The sequence below is a fragment of the Arachis hypogaea genome, chromosome 18 (assembly GCF_003086295.3).
Source record: "Arachis hypogaea cultivar Tifrunner chromosome 18, arahy.Tifrunner.gnm2.J5K5, whole genome shotgun sequence".
NCBI lineage: Eukaryota > Viridiplantae > Streptophyta > Magnoliopsida > Fabales > Fabaceae > Arachis > Arachis hypogaea.
The window spans coordinates 27,790,061-27,804,252 of NC_092053.1; the positions used below are offsets into that span (position 1 = coordinate 27,790,061).

Sequence of the window (14,192 nt, forward strand, 5' to 3'; positions counted from 1 at the left end):
AAAAGATAACCTTAGTTTACACGCCAAAAACAGAGAACGGAATTAACTACGTGAACTCTATATAACGACTAAACTATAGCGGTAGGTTCAACTTCCAGTTTCGAAAATCACAAGTACACTGTACACAAGTACACAACACAATCACAAACACAAGTACAATAAATTAATAAACTATCATCGATAATTGATTTCTTCAGGATCTTTCATTCGAATCCGATAAAATTAGAAAGAAAAAACCGAATGTTCTAATTTACTTCTTAAATAAATAAATTTATAAATAGAAAACTCTTGAGAGTCAATAATTTTTTATATTTTAAGTTATTATTTAACTAGCATAATATTAAATTATTTTTAATAAATAAATTTTATTAATTTATGTATATAAATTCTAAAAATTATAGATATAAACTATATTAATTTATAAGTATAAATTTTAATAAATATTAGATATATATTTTTTATATGTAAAATTTTTATAAATATAGATATAATTTATTGCTCATAAAATACTAACAAAAAAAATAATATTTACTGTGCATGACTGCATGTAACATCATTTTTTATATATTTTATAAATATTTAAACAAATAACACATATATTATTATGCATAGACATTGACACGGATATCGAACACAACATGACACGCTATACATGGGACATGCAGACAAATAAATTTTAAAATTTTATAAAATACGCATATACGGTATATATATATAAAATAAAAAATATTTTAGATAAATTATAATGATATTTTGATATTTTATTAATATTAAAATATAAAATAATTTTTTAAATATTTTTAATATCTTTTTTTAATTATTAATAGTATTTAAAATATTATTATTTTAATAAATAATATAATAATATATTCTAAACTCATCTAAAAAATATATGTTAAGAATAAAGTTGGACATGCTAATATACAATGACATTTAAATATATCTAAGTGTGTCCAAATTTTTATTTATTTATTATTAACACAATTATATCCCATACGCAAACACAATAACTCATGGAAACATACATACTTCATAACACATGCATATACATTTTTACTAATTTAAAAGTTAAAAATAACTGAAATAGTGTCGTTAAAAATATCCATAGGTTTGATTGAGACCTCAACTGACATCTGTCTCACCAGCTTAGCTTCACATTTCCATCTTCGGCTTCTCAATTCTCATCCATCTACTGATCTACCCCTCCCCACTCGTCCCTTCTTCTCACTACTCAATTCTTTACTTCTCACTCTGATCTTACAACACGCTTCAGACGCTCTCTCACACTTCACCGCGTGGCCCCAATAACCTTCCTTAACTTCATCATTTCCAAACACCCAATCACACTCTCTTCTTAACACCCTTCCAACCGCAAAATAACACACGTAATTCACTTACACCGTTTCCCATGTCCATCACTCTCACTATTACAAGCTCCAAACCCTTATAATTTCACTCCAATCTTCTGATTTTTGTTTTCAGAAACCTAAAAATGGCTCCATCTCTCACTTCCCGCCACGTCTTGCTCCCCCTCACCGTCCTCGTCATCCTCTGCGCTCACGCCCACGCTGTTCGCTTCTTCTCGCACTCTTTACCTTCTTCCGATCTGCTTTCTGATGGTCTTCCAGAACCTTCTTCTTCTGATGAGAAGGGGAGCCTCATTCGGCTTCCGACAGCGTCATCATTCAGGTTCCTGCGTGCTGCTGAATCCAAGTGCGAGCAGACGTACGGGTTCTTACCGTGCACCACCACGGTGCTTGGGAACTTGTTCTTGATCATAGTTTATGGCTTCCTTATGTACACCGCTGCTACCTACTTGTCCACTGGGAGTGAGCTCTTGCTTGAGATCTTGGGCCCTGGAATCGTTGGTGGCTTGTTCCTTCCAATTCTTGGTGCTTTACCTGATGCCATGCTCATTCTCGGTAAGATACTTTTCTTTCGTTAATTGGGAAATGAAATGAAAATGTCACTGTACTTTGATTCGATGTTTTGACTTGATCTGACTAAAAATGCGCGAATTTCGTGAAGCTTTAATTTTTCATTTTTTTAATATTGAATTTTGTGTAAGTTTTGTTCCTTTTTCAACTTGTTGCTGATTTGAGTATGATTCGATTCATATAGATTTTTCTGCATATTTTCTGATTGCCACGTAAGCATATATATGTGACGGACAATTCACTAGAACTGATGTGTACCTTGCAATTTTCTTTGATATTGTGGGGTTTTGGAAAAAGAATTTCTGGGCAAGTTTTTGAGATTTAAGATGCAGCAGTTTAGAATTTTGTATTTCTCTTAAGCTTTACGGGTAAAGTGATTGATGTGGAGCTTGATGACTTTAGCATTAAGAAGTTTTGAGATTGGTTTGAACACTGTTTTTGGTGGTTCTTTTTTTTTCTGACCCCTCCGAATTGTTAAGGTGAGTTGTTCCTTTTCGAATGTTTCCTTTTGATCCCTACCTGTTTGAGAAGAATATGAACCTCATTGTTCGCCGTAAATGATAAGTGTCTTTACTTTTTGGCTGTTTGGTATCTTTTGAGGCACTTGTAAAATCACATCTCATTATCTAAACCCAGTGGATATCTCTTTTTCTTGATTTTTAGTCACGAATTAGGATGGATTCTGCGGCAGTGCCACCCCTCTTTCGGCCTTCCTAGGATTCTTTAGCATTTTGTTTATGATATTTTCACTCTATATTATTTATCTGAATTTTGTGTCTCCATACCCTTTTTTTTTTGGTGGGGGGCGCTTTCTTTTTCATACGCTCTTTCGTGTTTCAGTGTGAACCCCACACCTTTGTCTTCATGTGTTATGACTTGTCCTTTTTTTTTATCTGTTTGAAAACCACTAGTCTTGGATGCATATTTTCTCGTTCCTATAGTATGCTTTTCTTTTTAAACCTCTATACTTGTTGGCTGGTGCTTCTATAGCCGAGTCAATAATTACTTTTGTCATGTTCATGGTGTCCAATTGATAGCAGCTGCCGGTTGAAGCTGATTAGGAGCAGGTTATTCTGGAAAATTTATATCTAATATTTATCTTAAAAATTTAAATTGAGAGGGAGAATGAGTAAATGTGATGATGACTTTGAATAGCTTTACATTAATGAATGTTATTTTACATCGACTCTTTTTAGTTGCTTTATGACCAAATTATATGGATCTTGATGCCCTACTTTGACATTGTATTATGCTTGAATGCATTAGCTTTCCACTTGTCTTTGTTTTCTTATACACCTGATAAGGGATATTCAAAAATAACATTTGATGCATGAGATGCATCTCGTAAGGAGTACATCAAGTTTTATGTTTGAGAAAGTTTGAAGGGCTAAACACATTTGAGTTTTGAATGATGCTTTGGCAGTTACTTTAACTTCATCATGTTTATTTACCAGTTAACAGTGCGGGAATTTATTTTAAATTCAGACTCCTGAGTTATTAAATTAAGTGCAGTTCAGCATTGGCTGTCAGAGGCAGAAAAAGTCGAATTTAAGATATTCATGGTTTAGCTAAGTAGTACAGCTGTTGCATTTAGATGTCTCTTTTTGTATTTTGTTTGCGTTGGAAGAAATAGTTAGTTATATGATCTCTCTTATCTTGTAACATTATAGTTGCTTTGGATTTACCAATCTATTGAAATTCCAATTTTTGTGACGTGTATTAATTTGCACCACCCTCTCCTCCCCACCCTTCTCTGTTTTGACTTCTACTCTGACTACTTTTGTTTTCTACAGTGTCTGGGCTTTCAGGTAGTAAAGAAACTGCTCAAGACCAGGTCTCTGTTGGAATGGGCCTGCTAGCTGGGTCAACTGTGCTGCTTCTGACTATAATATGGGGTACCTGCGTAATTGTCGGCAAGTGTGATCTGGTGAATTCAGTTGCATTGGATTCAGTAGACACGCGGGGATACAGTTTAACTGGTATATCTATTGATATTGTTCGATATTTAATTTTTTGTAGTATTGAGAGTTACTGGAGTAAACTTTTCTTTGCTCAGAATATTCCAGTATATCTTTGAAATGACTAACTTAGTAATGAAAGCAAGTACCTTTCTTCCATCATTTTGGATCAAGGATTCATAACGCTTTCAAGTTTCGAAGAACTGGATTTGTGCACTGGCAATTGTTGTTGTTGACATTATAGGCTAGAGTACTTTTGAACTTTGTGAAGGATGCTGGTTGAAACTATAAATATAAAATGCGGTTCATGGTTTTCTTATTTATTTATTATTTCTTCAAAACCATGATGTATGTGCATGTGCAATAATGCTGTTTTGTTGCCAGTCCTGAAGATATAATTCTTTTGGATCCTTGGTCTAATAAGATCTTGATGTGCAGGTTCTGGTGTTAGTACCGACATTTGGACCAGTTACGCAGCAAGGATTATGATTATATCTGTACTTCCGTTTTTGATTGTTCAATTACCACAACTTCTCCATTCATCATCAGGAAGGCACTTGGCTGTTTTGATTGCTCTTATTGTCTCTTTGTTGTTACTAGCTTCTTATTGCTTTTATCAGGTAATTTTTTCTTTCATGTTGTACTTGTGCTTGCTTGCTTAAATACGTGTCTTGTGATTGATATGATAGCAGTTTGATCATGGTAATACATATTTTAGCATTTTCATTAAACTGTATGTTGGATGAATATTTGATCCTTGTTGTTATAAGATTCTTTTCCTTTTTTCCCGCTTCATTTATAGGAATTAAGAAATAGAATCTTTTTTGCAGGTTTTCCAACCCTGGATACAGAGGAGGAAACTTGAATATGTTAGGCACAAGCATGTTATTCTAGGACTTTTGAGACATTTGAAGCAGCGTGCATTGGGAAGGCTGCTCAAAGAAAACGGTGAACCTGACAGAGAAATTATTAGAAAGTAAGGCTCTTTACCCTTTTTGCATTGACTTAAGCATGTTAGTTTTAAAGGAGCTTGTTGAAATTCTTTCCCAATTGTGGTTTCACTGACTTCTCAATGATATATGCAGGTTGTTTACAACAATCGATGAAAACAGTGATGGGAATCTTACTCATGGTGAATTGAGGGCACTAGTTGTTGGAATTCAATTTGAGGAAGTTGACCTGGATCATGATGATGCCGTAAAAAGAATAATGAATGACTTTGATACTTCACGCAATGAACTTGTAGATGAAGAAGAATTTGTTAATGGCGTCTGTAGATGGCTTGACAGAGCCAGGGGTTCTCGACCTGCGTCTGGTGATGCTGGCCCCCACACAGTGAAATTTTTAAGCAATTTTCACAATGTTAGTTTTGCAATGCTCGAGTTCACGATGTTATCACTTCCTGGGTTTATGATTATCTGACTGCGATTTTCTTTACAGGAAACAAAGAGGGAACATGATCTCCTGGATGTGAGTGGTCAAAATGAAGAAGTTTCTGAAGGTGTTGAGAAATCAAAATGGACTACAGTCAAGTCATTGCTGTTTTTATTACTGGGAACTGTTATCGCTGCTGCATTCGCTGATCCTCTGGTTGATGCAGTCGACAACTTTTCCGATGCTACAAGTATTCCTGCTTTCTTCATTTCTTTTATTGCTCTGCCTTTGGCAACCAATTCAAGCGAAGCAGTTTCGGCAATTATTTTCGCTAGTCGCGATAAGAGACAAACTGCCTCATTAACATTTTCAGAGGTTTGTTTTCTTCTTTCAAACTCATCATCTGTTTTGGATCACTACTCTAGTATGTTTGGATTTGTTCTTTGGCTCAAATGACTAATTTGCCGCAACGTAATCAAACTTAGAAGTCCACCTAAATACTTAGCTCAGTTCAATTTTACCTGTAAAATTGTAAAATCGATTGGGTACTTGTACGAGTTTAATAGTCAACATGAAAGTTTGTTAACCTTGCTAAACAACATGAGAGAATTACCTTGCTATTTTGGAATATATTCGGAAAGATCATAATCACTTCAATTTGGCTATTTCCATAATCTTGATGCTGATTTTATACTCATCCAACGTGCATTTCTTTGATTTTACATTGCATTATATATACGTTGCAAAGCTTTTCTTCTACTTTGAACTAACAACTTATTATTTATTTCAATTGTGACTTTCGCAGATATATGGTGCAGTGACAATGAACAATGTGCTATGCCTATCAGTGTTCTTAGCATTGGTCTATGTAAGAGGATTGACATGGGATTTCTCTTCAGAAGTTTTGGTGATTCTTGTTGTTTGCATTGTGATGGGTGTACTTGGCAGCTTCCGTACATGCTTCCCTCTATGGACAGCCATAATAGCTATCCTCCTTTACCCTTTCACCCTGGCATTAGTCTATGTTCTTGATTATGTCTTTGGTTGGTCATAGTCCCATAGACACCAAAATTGTTGTTTTTCTTTGTTAATGATAATGCTGTTATGGCTCTTAACCCTTTTTTGGGTTGTGTGGATATTATAGTTCTGAGGGATACTATTATGGGATTGACTTCCATTGTGAATGGCTGAGAGGGTGAAGTTTTTGGCCCATCTATATAATAAATAATTATTAGACTTGATTGAAATTACTCTAGAATTATTATTATTATTATTATTATCATTGTTGTTAAACTCTCGAGTTAACTCGTAAATTCGTACGACGAGTTTACGAGTTTAGATATGGAATCGAGTTGACTCGGGCATAGACTCTATCCTGAGTAAACTCAGCTAGACTCGGATAAATTCGGACAAACTCGTGAGTCTAAGACCGAGTTAGCGAGTTTGTGTTTTTCTTCATTTTTGCTCAAAAAAGCGTCATTTTAAAACCAAAAGAACACTTTTTATTAGGGTTACGATAACACTCCCAAACAATGAAAGAAAACTCACTCACAACTCACTCATCTGCGTCATTTCTCTCAAATCTCACTTTCTCCATGTACTGCTGCAGTCGCCGTTCCTCGTCGAGCTGCCGTTGTTCACCTGCGTCTGCTATCTCTGCTCTGATTTGCGCCATTGTCTTTGTGAATTTTACCTATGTTGCCCTCTGTTTTGCATTTCTTCACATCTCCACTATCCGCAACTCCATCGTGTTATCACCGTTCACGAGTTCGACTACTTCTCCTACAGTCCTATCGCTGCTCTGGTTGCATCGTTGTGAAATCCATGACTATTTGTTGCCATCGTTTCGTGCTGCTGCTGCACCCTCACCACCGCTGCCTGTTGTACCATTGTCTTCATTGTCTTCGATTTGCTGCTGCTGAGACTTTGCCCCTTCTTTTCTTCTGTATCCTCTATTTTTTGTGTCTTTTGCCCTCTCTTTGAGCCTTTGCTTCTTGGTTTAGTTTTTTTTTTTTTAATTTTATTGCTTCTAATTTTAGCCTATTGCTTATCGTTTATGTTAGATGGCCAGATGGTTCATCTATTCATGGCTGATTAGTAATTAATTATTTATTAATTAATTATTTTTATTATAGTTAATTTGATTATTTGATATTGTTCAATGTTCAATTAAAAATTTAGTATTACAGATTTAGAATTTTTAATTTTGTGTGTTCTATGTTGTATTTGTATAAGAATAATTATAGAGGATTTGAATGTGTATTTTAAAGTATTTGTTATAATGTATGCTATTATTTTAATTTATTATGTGCTTTAAGATTGATATTATTAATTTTGAAGGGTTAGAATTGAGTAAATATACATTATGTATGATATATATATATATATATATATATATATATATATATATATATATATATATATATATATATATATATATATATAAACTTCATAACATGTGAACCCGTACGAGTCTACGAGTTAACTCGCGAGTCGAGTCTAGGTCAGCTCCACGAGTTTACTTAGACTCGCGAGTTTGACAACCTTGATTATTATTATTATTATTATTATTATTATTATTATTATTATTATTATTATTATTATTATTATTTTCTGGTTTTGCCAACTCTAATTGATTATTGTGTTTCAAAAAGTATTATTAAAAAATATTACTAGAATATAAAAAAATATGACTTTAATTTTATTAACACTTATATAACTACGGTAGTCACTATAAATATAAACATATTAAAATCTATCATATAAGAGAAAGTATTGAGAACCAATATTAATTATATATAATATGTACAATGAATTAAAAAAAAAGATAAAATTACTATTAAAAATTAGATCATTAATTAATTATTTAATTTTAAATTTTAAAATTTGAAAAATTAGAATTAGTATTTAAACCCATTCACATTACGTACGGTTATTTCTAATTTTACCATAACTTCTAATACACGTTAAAAACTTACCGTCATCTTCTCTGATCCTCACCTCGCGTCACTGAATTCCTCACCGGCCATACCGACGCCGCTACATCCTCTTACCGACACTATCCTCACCTCCGCCGGTTAGCCCGACGCGCCTTGCCCTCCGATGCGCGGCTTAACGTTGTTGCCATTCCTTCAAGCCTCTTCTCACCGATGATACCACCATGCTCTTCTTCTTCTTCGGATTCAAGCATGGTTAGCTTCTTTTAGATTTGAGCTCTATGCTTCACATTAGTGCCGCTTTCGTCATGCCTAGTCTTTCAAAATTATGTTTTACCATAATAGTTGTTTCTTCTGTTTATTCATCTTCTTCTATTTTAATGGTCAATTTAGGATGGTAATTTTAGTAGGTATGCAGATGGTTATTTTAATTTTTATATAGATGATTATTTTGATTGGATTGGATTTAGCTATATATAATTAAATATGTTAGATGTTCAATTCATTAGGTATGCGGATAATTATTTTTATCCTTAAGTGGATGGTTATTTTTACTAAGGGTGAGTGGCGTGTGGCAAGTCAAGTAGCGATGGTGAAATGAGATGATTATTGATGAAGGTGGGGTGTCCGCCGGTTGAAAAAAGAAGAGAGTATTAGAGTAAAATGCTTTAATAAATTAGGATTTCAGGTGGATATTTTTTTTGAAATAACTAACTGAATTTTTTAAAAATTTAAAATTTGAAATTTGAAATTTGATGTGAAATAATTGAATGAGAGTTTTTGAATTTATTATTTATTTCTATTAGGCTAAATAACCAACCCATTGTATACATTGTCACGATTTCTCATTGGCTCCCTAGCGGGATTCATCATATAAATATATAATCCCGCTAGGGAGCCAATGACAATATGTACAATGGGTTGGTTATTTAGTCTAATAAAAATAAATAATAAATTTAAAAACTTTCATTCAATTATTTCACATCAAATTTTAAATTTCAAATTTTCTAATTTCAAATTTTAAATTTTTAAAAAATCTAGTTAGTTATTTCAAAAAAATAACCATCTGAAATCCTAATTTACTAAAGTATTTTACTCCGATATTCTCTTCTTTTTCAACCGACAGCCACCCCACCTTCATCAATAATCATCACATTTCATCGTCGTTACTTGGCTTGCCACACGCCACTCACCCTTAGTAAAAATAACCATTCACTTAAGGATAAAAATAATCATCCGCATACCTAATAAATTGAACATCTAACATATTTTAATTATATATAACTAAACACAATCCAATCAAAATAATCATCTATAAAAAAATTAAAATAACCATCCGCATACCTACTAAAATGACCATCCTAAATTGACCATTAAAATAGAAGAAGAAGATGAATAAATAGAAGAAACAACTATTGTGGTGAAATATAATTTTGAAGGACTAGGCATGACGAAAGCGGCACTAATGTGAAGCATAGGACTCAAATATGAAAGAAGCTAACCATGTTTGGATCCGAAGAAGAAGAGCATGGTAGTATTATCGGTGAGAAGAGGCTTGAAGGAATGGGAGAAAGCGAAGCCAGTTCGGAAGAGAGGCACGCGAAAAAGCGGCAGCAACATTAGGCTGAGCGTCGGAGGGCGAGGCGCATCGGGCTGACCGGCAAAGGTGAGGACGGTGTCGGTGAGAGGATGCAGCAGCGTCGGTATGACCGATGAGGAATTCAGTGATGCGAGGTGAGGACTGGAGAAGATGACGGTGAATTTTGAATGTGTATTAAAGGTTACGGTAAAATTAGAAATAACCGTACGTAGTATGAATAAGTTTAAATACTAATCCTAATTTTTTAAATTTTAAAATTTAAAATTAAATAATTAATTAATAATCTAATTTTTAATTATAATTTTATCTTTTTTTTAATTCATTGTACACATTGTACACAACTAGTATTAGTTCCCAATACTTTCTCATACTTAATTTATTTAATTTTGACGTAAACATAAGATTTTTTGTTGTTAAATTAGGTTGGATTTGTATCCAACTCCAACTGAACTCAACTTGAATAAACTCAACTAGTCCTTTGTATTGTAGATGCCTAATTTCCAAAGTAAATTGTACAAGTACAATAGAAGCACAACTGGACCCAGCTAAACTAAGAAAAAGACAAAGCACAATCAGTTGCCCTCCACAAACCACATACAAGAGTTTGTTGCCACACCAGTTCCTGACTAATTCCTACCATGCCATTGGTTTATGTGTTTCTTGGGAGTTTGGACACAAATACAGAATTCTAATAGGTTATAAATATAAAAATATTCGAGAGTATAAAAATTAAATACAAAATTAATTACCAAATCAATTATTTATATAAAATACATATAATAATATAAAATTTATATTAAAAATAAATTAAACAATACATATAAATATAAACAAATATAATCTTATTGTGATAGAATATCATTTTTTATTGATATGCATATTCTTCAAAAGTTCAAATGCATTTAATATGAATGTATCGAATATAGAATTTTTTATGTTTTATATTTTTAAATATTATCAATAAAAATAAGTGGATGTCCATATTGTTAAAGCATGAACAATCCAATAATGGAAAAACAGAAAATTTGGCCAGATCAAATCAAGTCTCTAAAGAAACAAAGCAATGCAACATCTCTATCTACACATGGCCAATATTTCAAGTCCTTTTCAGTCTCAAACTTTTACATGTGCAAACATAGAAACATCTACCCACTTTGCAAAAAATTTAACCTAAGATATGACTATGAAAAGTTTCATAGTGAGGAACAACTGTCAACGGGCCTAAAAGTTTGATGATAATACATATGAATTAGGGGGATGGAACTTGATCTTCTATTTTCCAAGTTTCAAATTAAGATCAACGTTTTCTTTAGCTTCATTAACATTCTGAGTTCTAGCTGCTGAAAGTCCGATTTGCAGCTCATCGGCCACCGGAGGGAAGAAATAATAAAAAGGTTGCTTCTGTTGATTGAAGCGGTTGAATGCTTGCACTTGAGGAACTTGATCTTCTATAGTATCCTTTAGCGAATGCAAAATTGAAATTAAGAATGAAATTAGTATATCTTGTCACATTAGATGAAATAATGAAATTAACAAAATAGAAAACAAAGGCAAAGATTGAACTAAAAACATTTGAGTAAATGCCATATTTGGTCCCGGATCATTTGTCCGAAACGGTCATCCACAATTTAAAGATTACTAACCAGTCCCCAACCATTCAAGTAAATGGTCTAAGCAGTCTCTATTACTGGTCTAAGCAGCCCCTAACATATCAGCATGTCACCATTTATAAGAACTATTTAAATCAATTACTTGAATAGTTAAGAACTAATTAGGGATTTTCGAATTATAAAGAGCTGATTTGTCCTTTGGACAAATGGTTAGGAACCAGACAAACAAATGATTTTTCCTACCTGAAAAGATGGTGATTCAGATTCAGGATTGTCCTTATTGGGAATCGCTAGGAAAGCCGAAAAAGGCTTCGTCTTTGAAGGCGGGGATGAAGTAGAAGTAGGAGAAGCCAATGTTAGAAAATCTCCAACGAAATTCTCATTTTCTTTGTTTCTTTTCCTTGAGTTTAGCTCTGAGTTGGAAGCAGAACATGATGGCAGTTCCCTGCAGATGATTAATATAGTGCATGGTGAGACAAAACAACATTTGCAAGTTGCAACTACAATAATGTGACAGAAGAAACAATAAAAAATCAACAACCTGAGAGTTGAATTGCTAGCATCATTATTGAATCCACTATTACACAAAGTTGTGGCATTCGTTTGCGTCTCGGCAAATGGATGCAACTTATAATTGTAAGCAGGCACAGGAGGAGCATCCAGGCAGAAGGGGTAAGACCTCTTCACGCCAACAATCTGTATCAAGTTTCAAACCTCTACATTACAGACAAACAAATCGGGAGGGTAATGAAGTTTACCTTAATGTCTTGCTACTGAATTCACTAAAAAAACATGATCCAAATCAAGCAAAGAGTTCAATTACATAACCAAGGAATTTGGTATTTGTTCTCTAAATTCCATGTTAAATAGAACAATGTGGTTAAAAAAGACAATTCAACTCAGGTCCAAGGCTACCTGGGAATGAAAGATTGGAATTACTAGGCAAATTGCACTTACCTTCTCGGCCTGCCTTGCGAACAGGCCGTTATCATTACAATTTTGGTTTGAAGGGGGCTCTCTTGAGTAATGAGGCATTGGTGGTGTCGAGACATTAACCTGCATATTCAACAAAACAAATCTTAACAAAGATCACAAGTGAAAACACTTCATACAATAAATTATCTCGATCTTACCATGGAAGTCAATTGATGATGAAATTGTGGTGCTTTCTGCCCCAAATAAGGCAAAGGCCAAACAGGATTGGATTCAAAAGGAAAGCTTGGTAGAAACTGCATAGCTGCAGGATCAACCCAAAACCTCTCCTCCTCAAATCCTGAATTGTGTGTCAATGGAACAGTACCGGTGCCCGGAACCTTAGCATCCAACATCTGTTTGAGTGACATAGGCCTAAATTCAGCTTGTGATCTAGGAGGAGGTTGACTGGAGTGATGAAAGTTTTGGATCGGTAGATGCATACATGTGGGTTTTGTTGATGCAACTGAATCTTGTTGTGGTGATAGAATGGTAACAGCATTCTTCTTCTGCAGTTCTTCCATTCTTATCTTCTCAAGCTGTGCCACACCAAGTCCTCTCTGTGGCACCTTTTTCTGCTTTGGCTTCTTCGAAGGTCTACCACCGCCGCCGCCTCCTCCACCGCCGCTACCATTCCCGTTACCATCGCTACTATAGGTTTGTTTTTGAAGCTCTTGAGCTACTTTTGTATTATGATCATCTTCCATTTAATTGAAAAGAAAAATAAAGAAAAGCTCGCTAGCTACTCTCTCTCTAATAAAATATAAATACACACCGTAAAAGATAATTATAATCTAATATAAACTTTAAAATATTATCTAAAATAAAAATATTACATAAACCACAATGTTATGATCTCTTTCAAATACAAATTCAAAAATCAAATTAAAAAAAAAACGTAAAATGTCATATGATAAACTATTCAAGATTATTCACAATCTTACCCCACACAATAATGAAAAATCACAGTTCACGGATTAACTAACAACAATGACAGTTAAAAAAATACCTAGAAGAGAGTAGATTGAGCAGTGAGCACACAAGGGGACAGGGCACAACTGGAGGGGCTCACGTGACTGAAGGGGACGAGCGTGGTGGAACGGAGCTGGCGCCGACAGGACAGTGCTGCGTGAGAGAGGCAGGAGGCGAAACCAGTTACAGCAGCGATGATACCTGCGCGATGGAGGCCGCTTTCAGAAGTTGCAATGGCGACCATAGCAGGGCGGTGGCTGGACAGAAGTGAGGGAGTGAGGGAGGAGATCAATGAAAGGAAGGAGATGGAGAATGAGACTGTGAGATAGACGAGGCATGAGGGTGCTGCTGAGCGTTTTGGACTTTGGTAGGTTGGTTAGAGTTTCTCTCCTCTAAACCAAACGGTGTGGTTTTGGACTTTTGGAAAAAAACTGGTCGGATTCCAGTTTGGTTTGACCAATCGACTGCGGTTTTTGAATCTTCCGATTATAGTATCTAACTGTTTCGTTGTTTCCACCTATTCACGGTTCGATTGTCCGACTTGAACTAATTTTCAGAATCTTGCATTACAATAATAACTAAAACAGAATATCTGTATATTTATACAAACTTACCTCTATATATATATATATATATATATATATATATATAATGTTTAATATTGTTGACAATAATAATAATAATAATAATAATAATAATAATAATAATAATAATAATAATAATAATAATAATAACATATGTTTAATTATTCATATACTTAATTTAACTATATTTTTCTATTGATACTTTAAATATTTCTAACAGTATGTTTGATAATTTAGCCTTCATGTTAG

The 14,192-nt window shown here is 34.0% G+C and overlaps 2 protein-coding genes across 2 annotated transcripts; one reads left to right on the top strand and one right to left on the bottom strand.

Moving 5' to 3' along the window:
* Nucleotides 1–946: 946 nt before the first annotated feature.
* LOC112772520 (sodium/calcium exchanger NCL) lies at nucleotides 947–6,516 on the top strand. Its single transcript, XM_025817490.3, has 7 exons — nucleotides 947–1,922; nucleotides 3,731–3,916; nucleotides 4,334–4,515; nucleotides 4,726–4,871; nucleotides 4,981–5,257; nucleotides 5,336–5,644; nucleotides 6,075–6,516. Exons 1-7 carry the CDS (start codon nucleotides 1,493–1,495, stop codon nucleotides 6,321–6,323), a joined length of 1,779 nt encoding a protein of 592 aa, XP_025673275.1. The 5' UTR covers nucleotides 947–1,492; the 3' UTR covers nucleotides 6,324–6,516.
* Nucleotides 6,517–10,726: 4,210 nt separating this feature from the next.
* LOC112773252 (uncharacterized) lies at nucleotides 10,727–13,911 on the bottom strand. Its single transcript, XM_025818325.3, has 5 exons — nucleotides 12,549–13,911; nucleotides 12,373–12,471; nucleotides 11,957–12,111; nucleotides 11,659–11,860; nucleotides 10,727–11,263 (listed from the first exon to the last, which is right to left on the bottom strand). The coding sequence occupies exons 1-5, from the start codon at nucleotides 13,092–13,094 to the stop codon at nucleotides 11,078–11,080; spliced, it is 1,188 nt and encodes a 395-aa protein (XP_025674110.1). The 5' UTR covers nucleotides 13,095–13,911; the 3' UTR covers nucleotides 10,727–11,077.
* Nucleotides 13,912–14,192: the final 281 nt, after the last annotated feature.

Bases quoted from the DNA above. Each gene is read 5' to 3' on its own strand.
- LOC112773252 (XM_025818325.3), bottom strand. From the start codon at position 13,094: ATGGAAGATGATCATAATACAAAAGTAGCTCAAGAGCTTCAAAAACAA. The intron at 11,861-11,956 runs GTTGTTGATTTT...AATCATCTGCAG, and splicing joins GCTAGCAATTCAACTCTCAG to GGAACTGCCATCATGTTCTG. The intron at 11,264-11,658 runs GTAGGAAAAATC...CATTCGCTAAAG, and splicing joins CTGAATCACCATCTTTTCAG to GATACTATAGAAGATCAAGT.
- LOC112772520 (XM_025817490.3), top strand. From the start codon at position 1,493: ATGGCTCCATCTCTCACTTCCCGCCACGTCTTGCTCCCCCTCACCGTC. The intron at 1,923-3,730 runs GTAAGATACTTT...TGTTTTCTACAG, and splicing joins TGATGCCATGCTCATTCTCG to TGTCTGGGCTTTCAGGTAGT. The intron at 5,645-6,074 runs GTTTGTTTTCTT...TGACTTTCGCAG, and splicing joins CCTCATTAACATTTTCAGAG to ATATATGGTGCAGTGACAAT.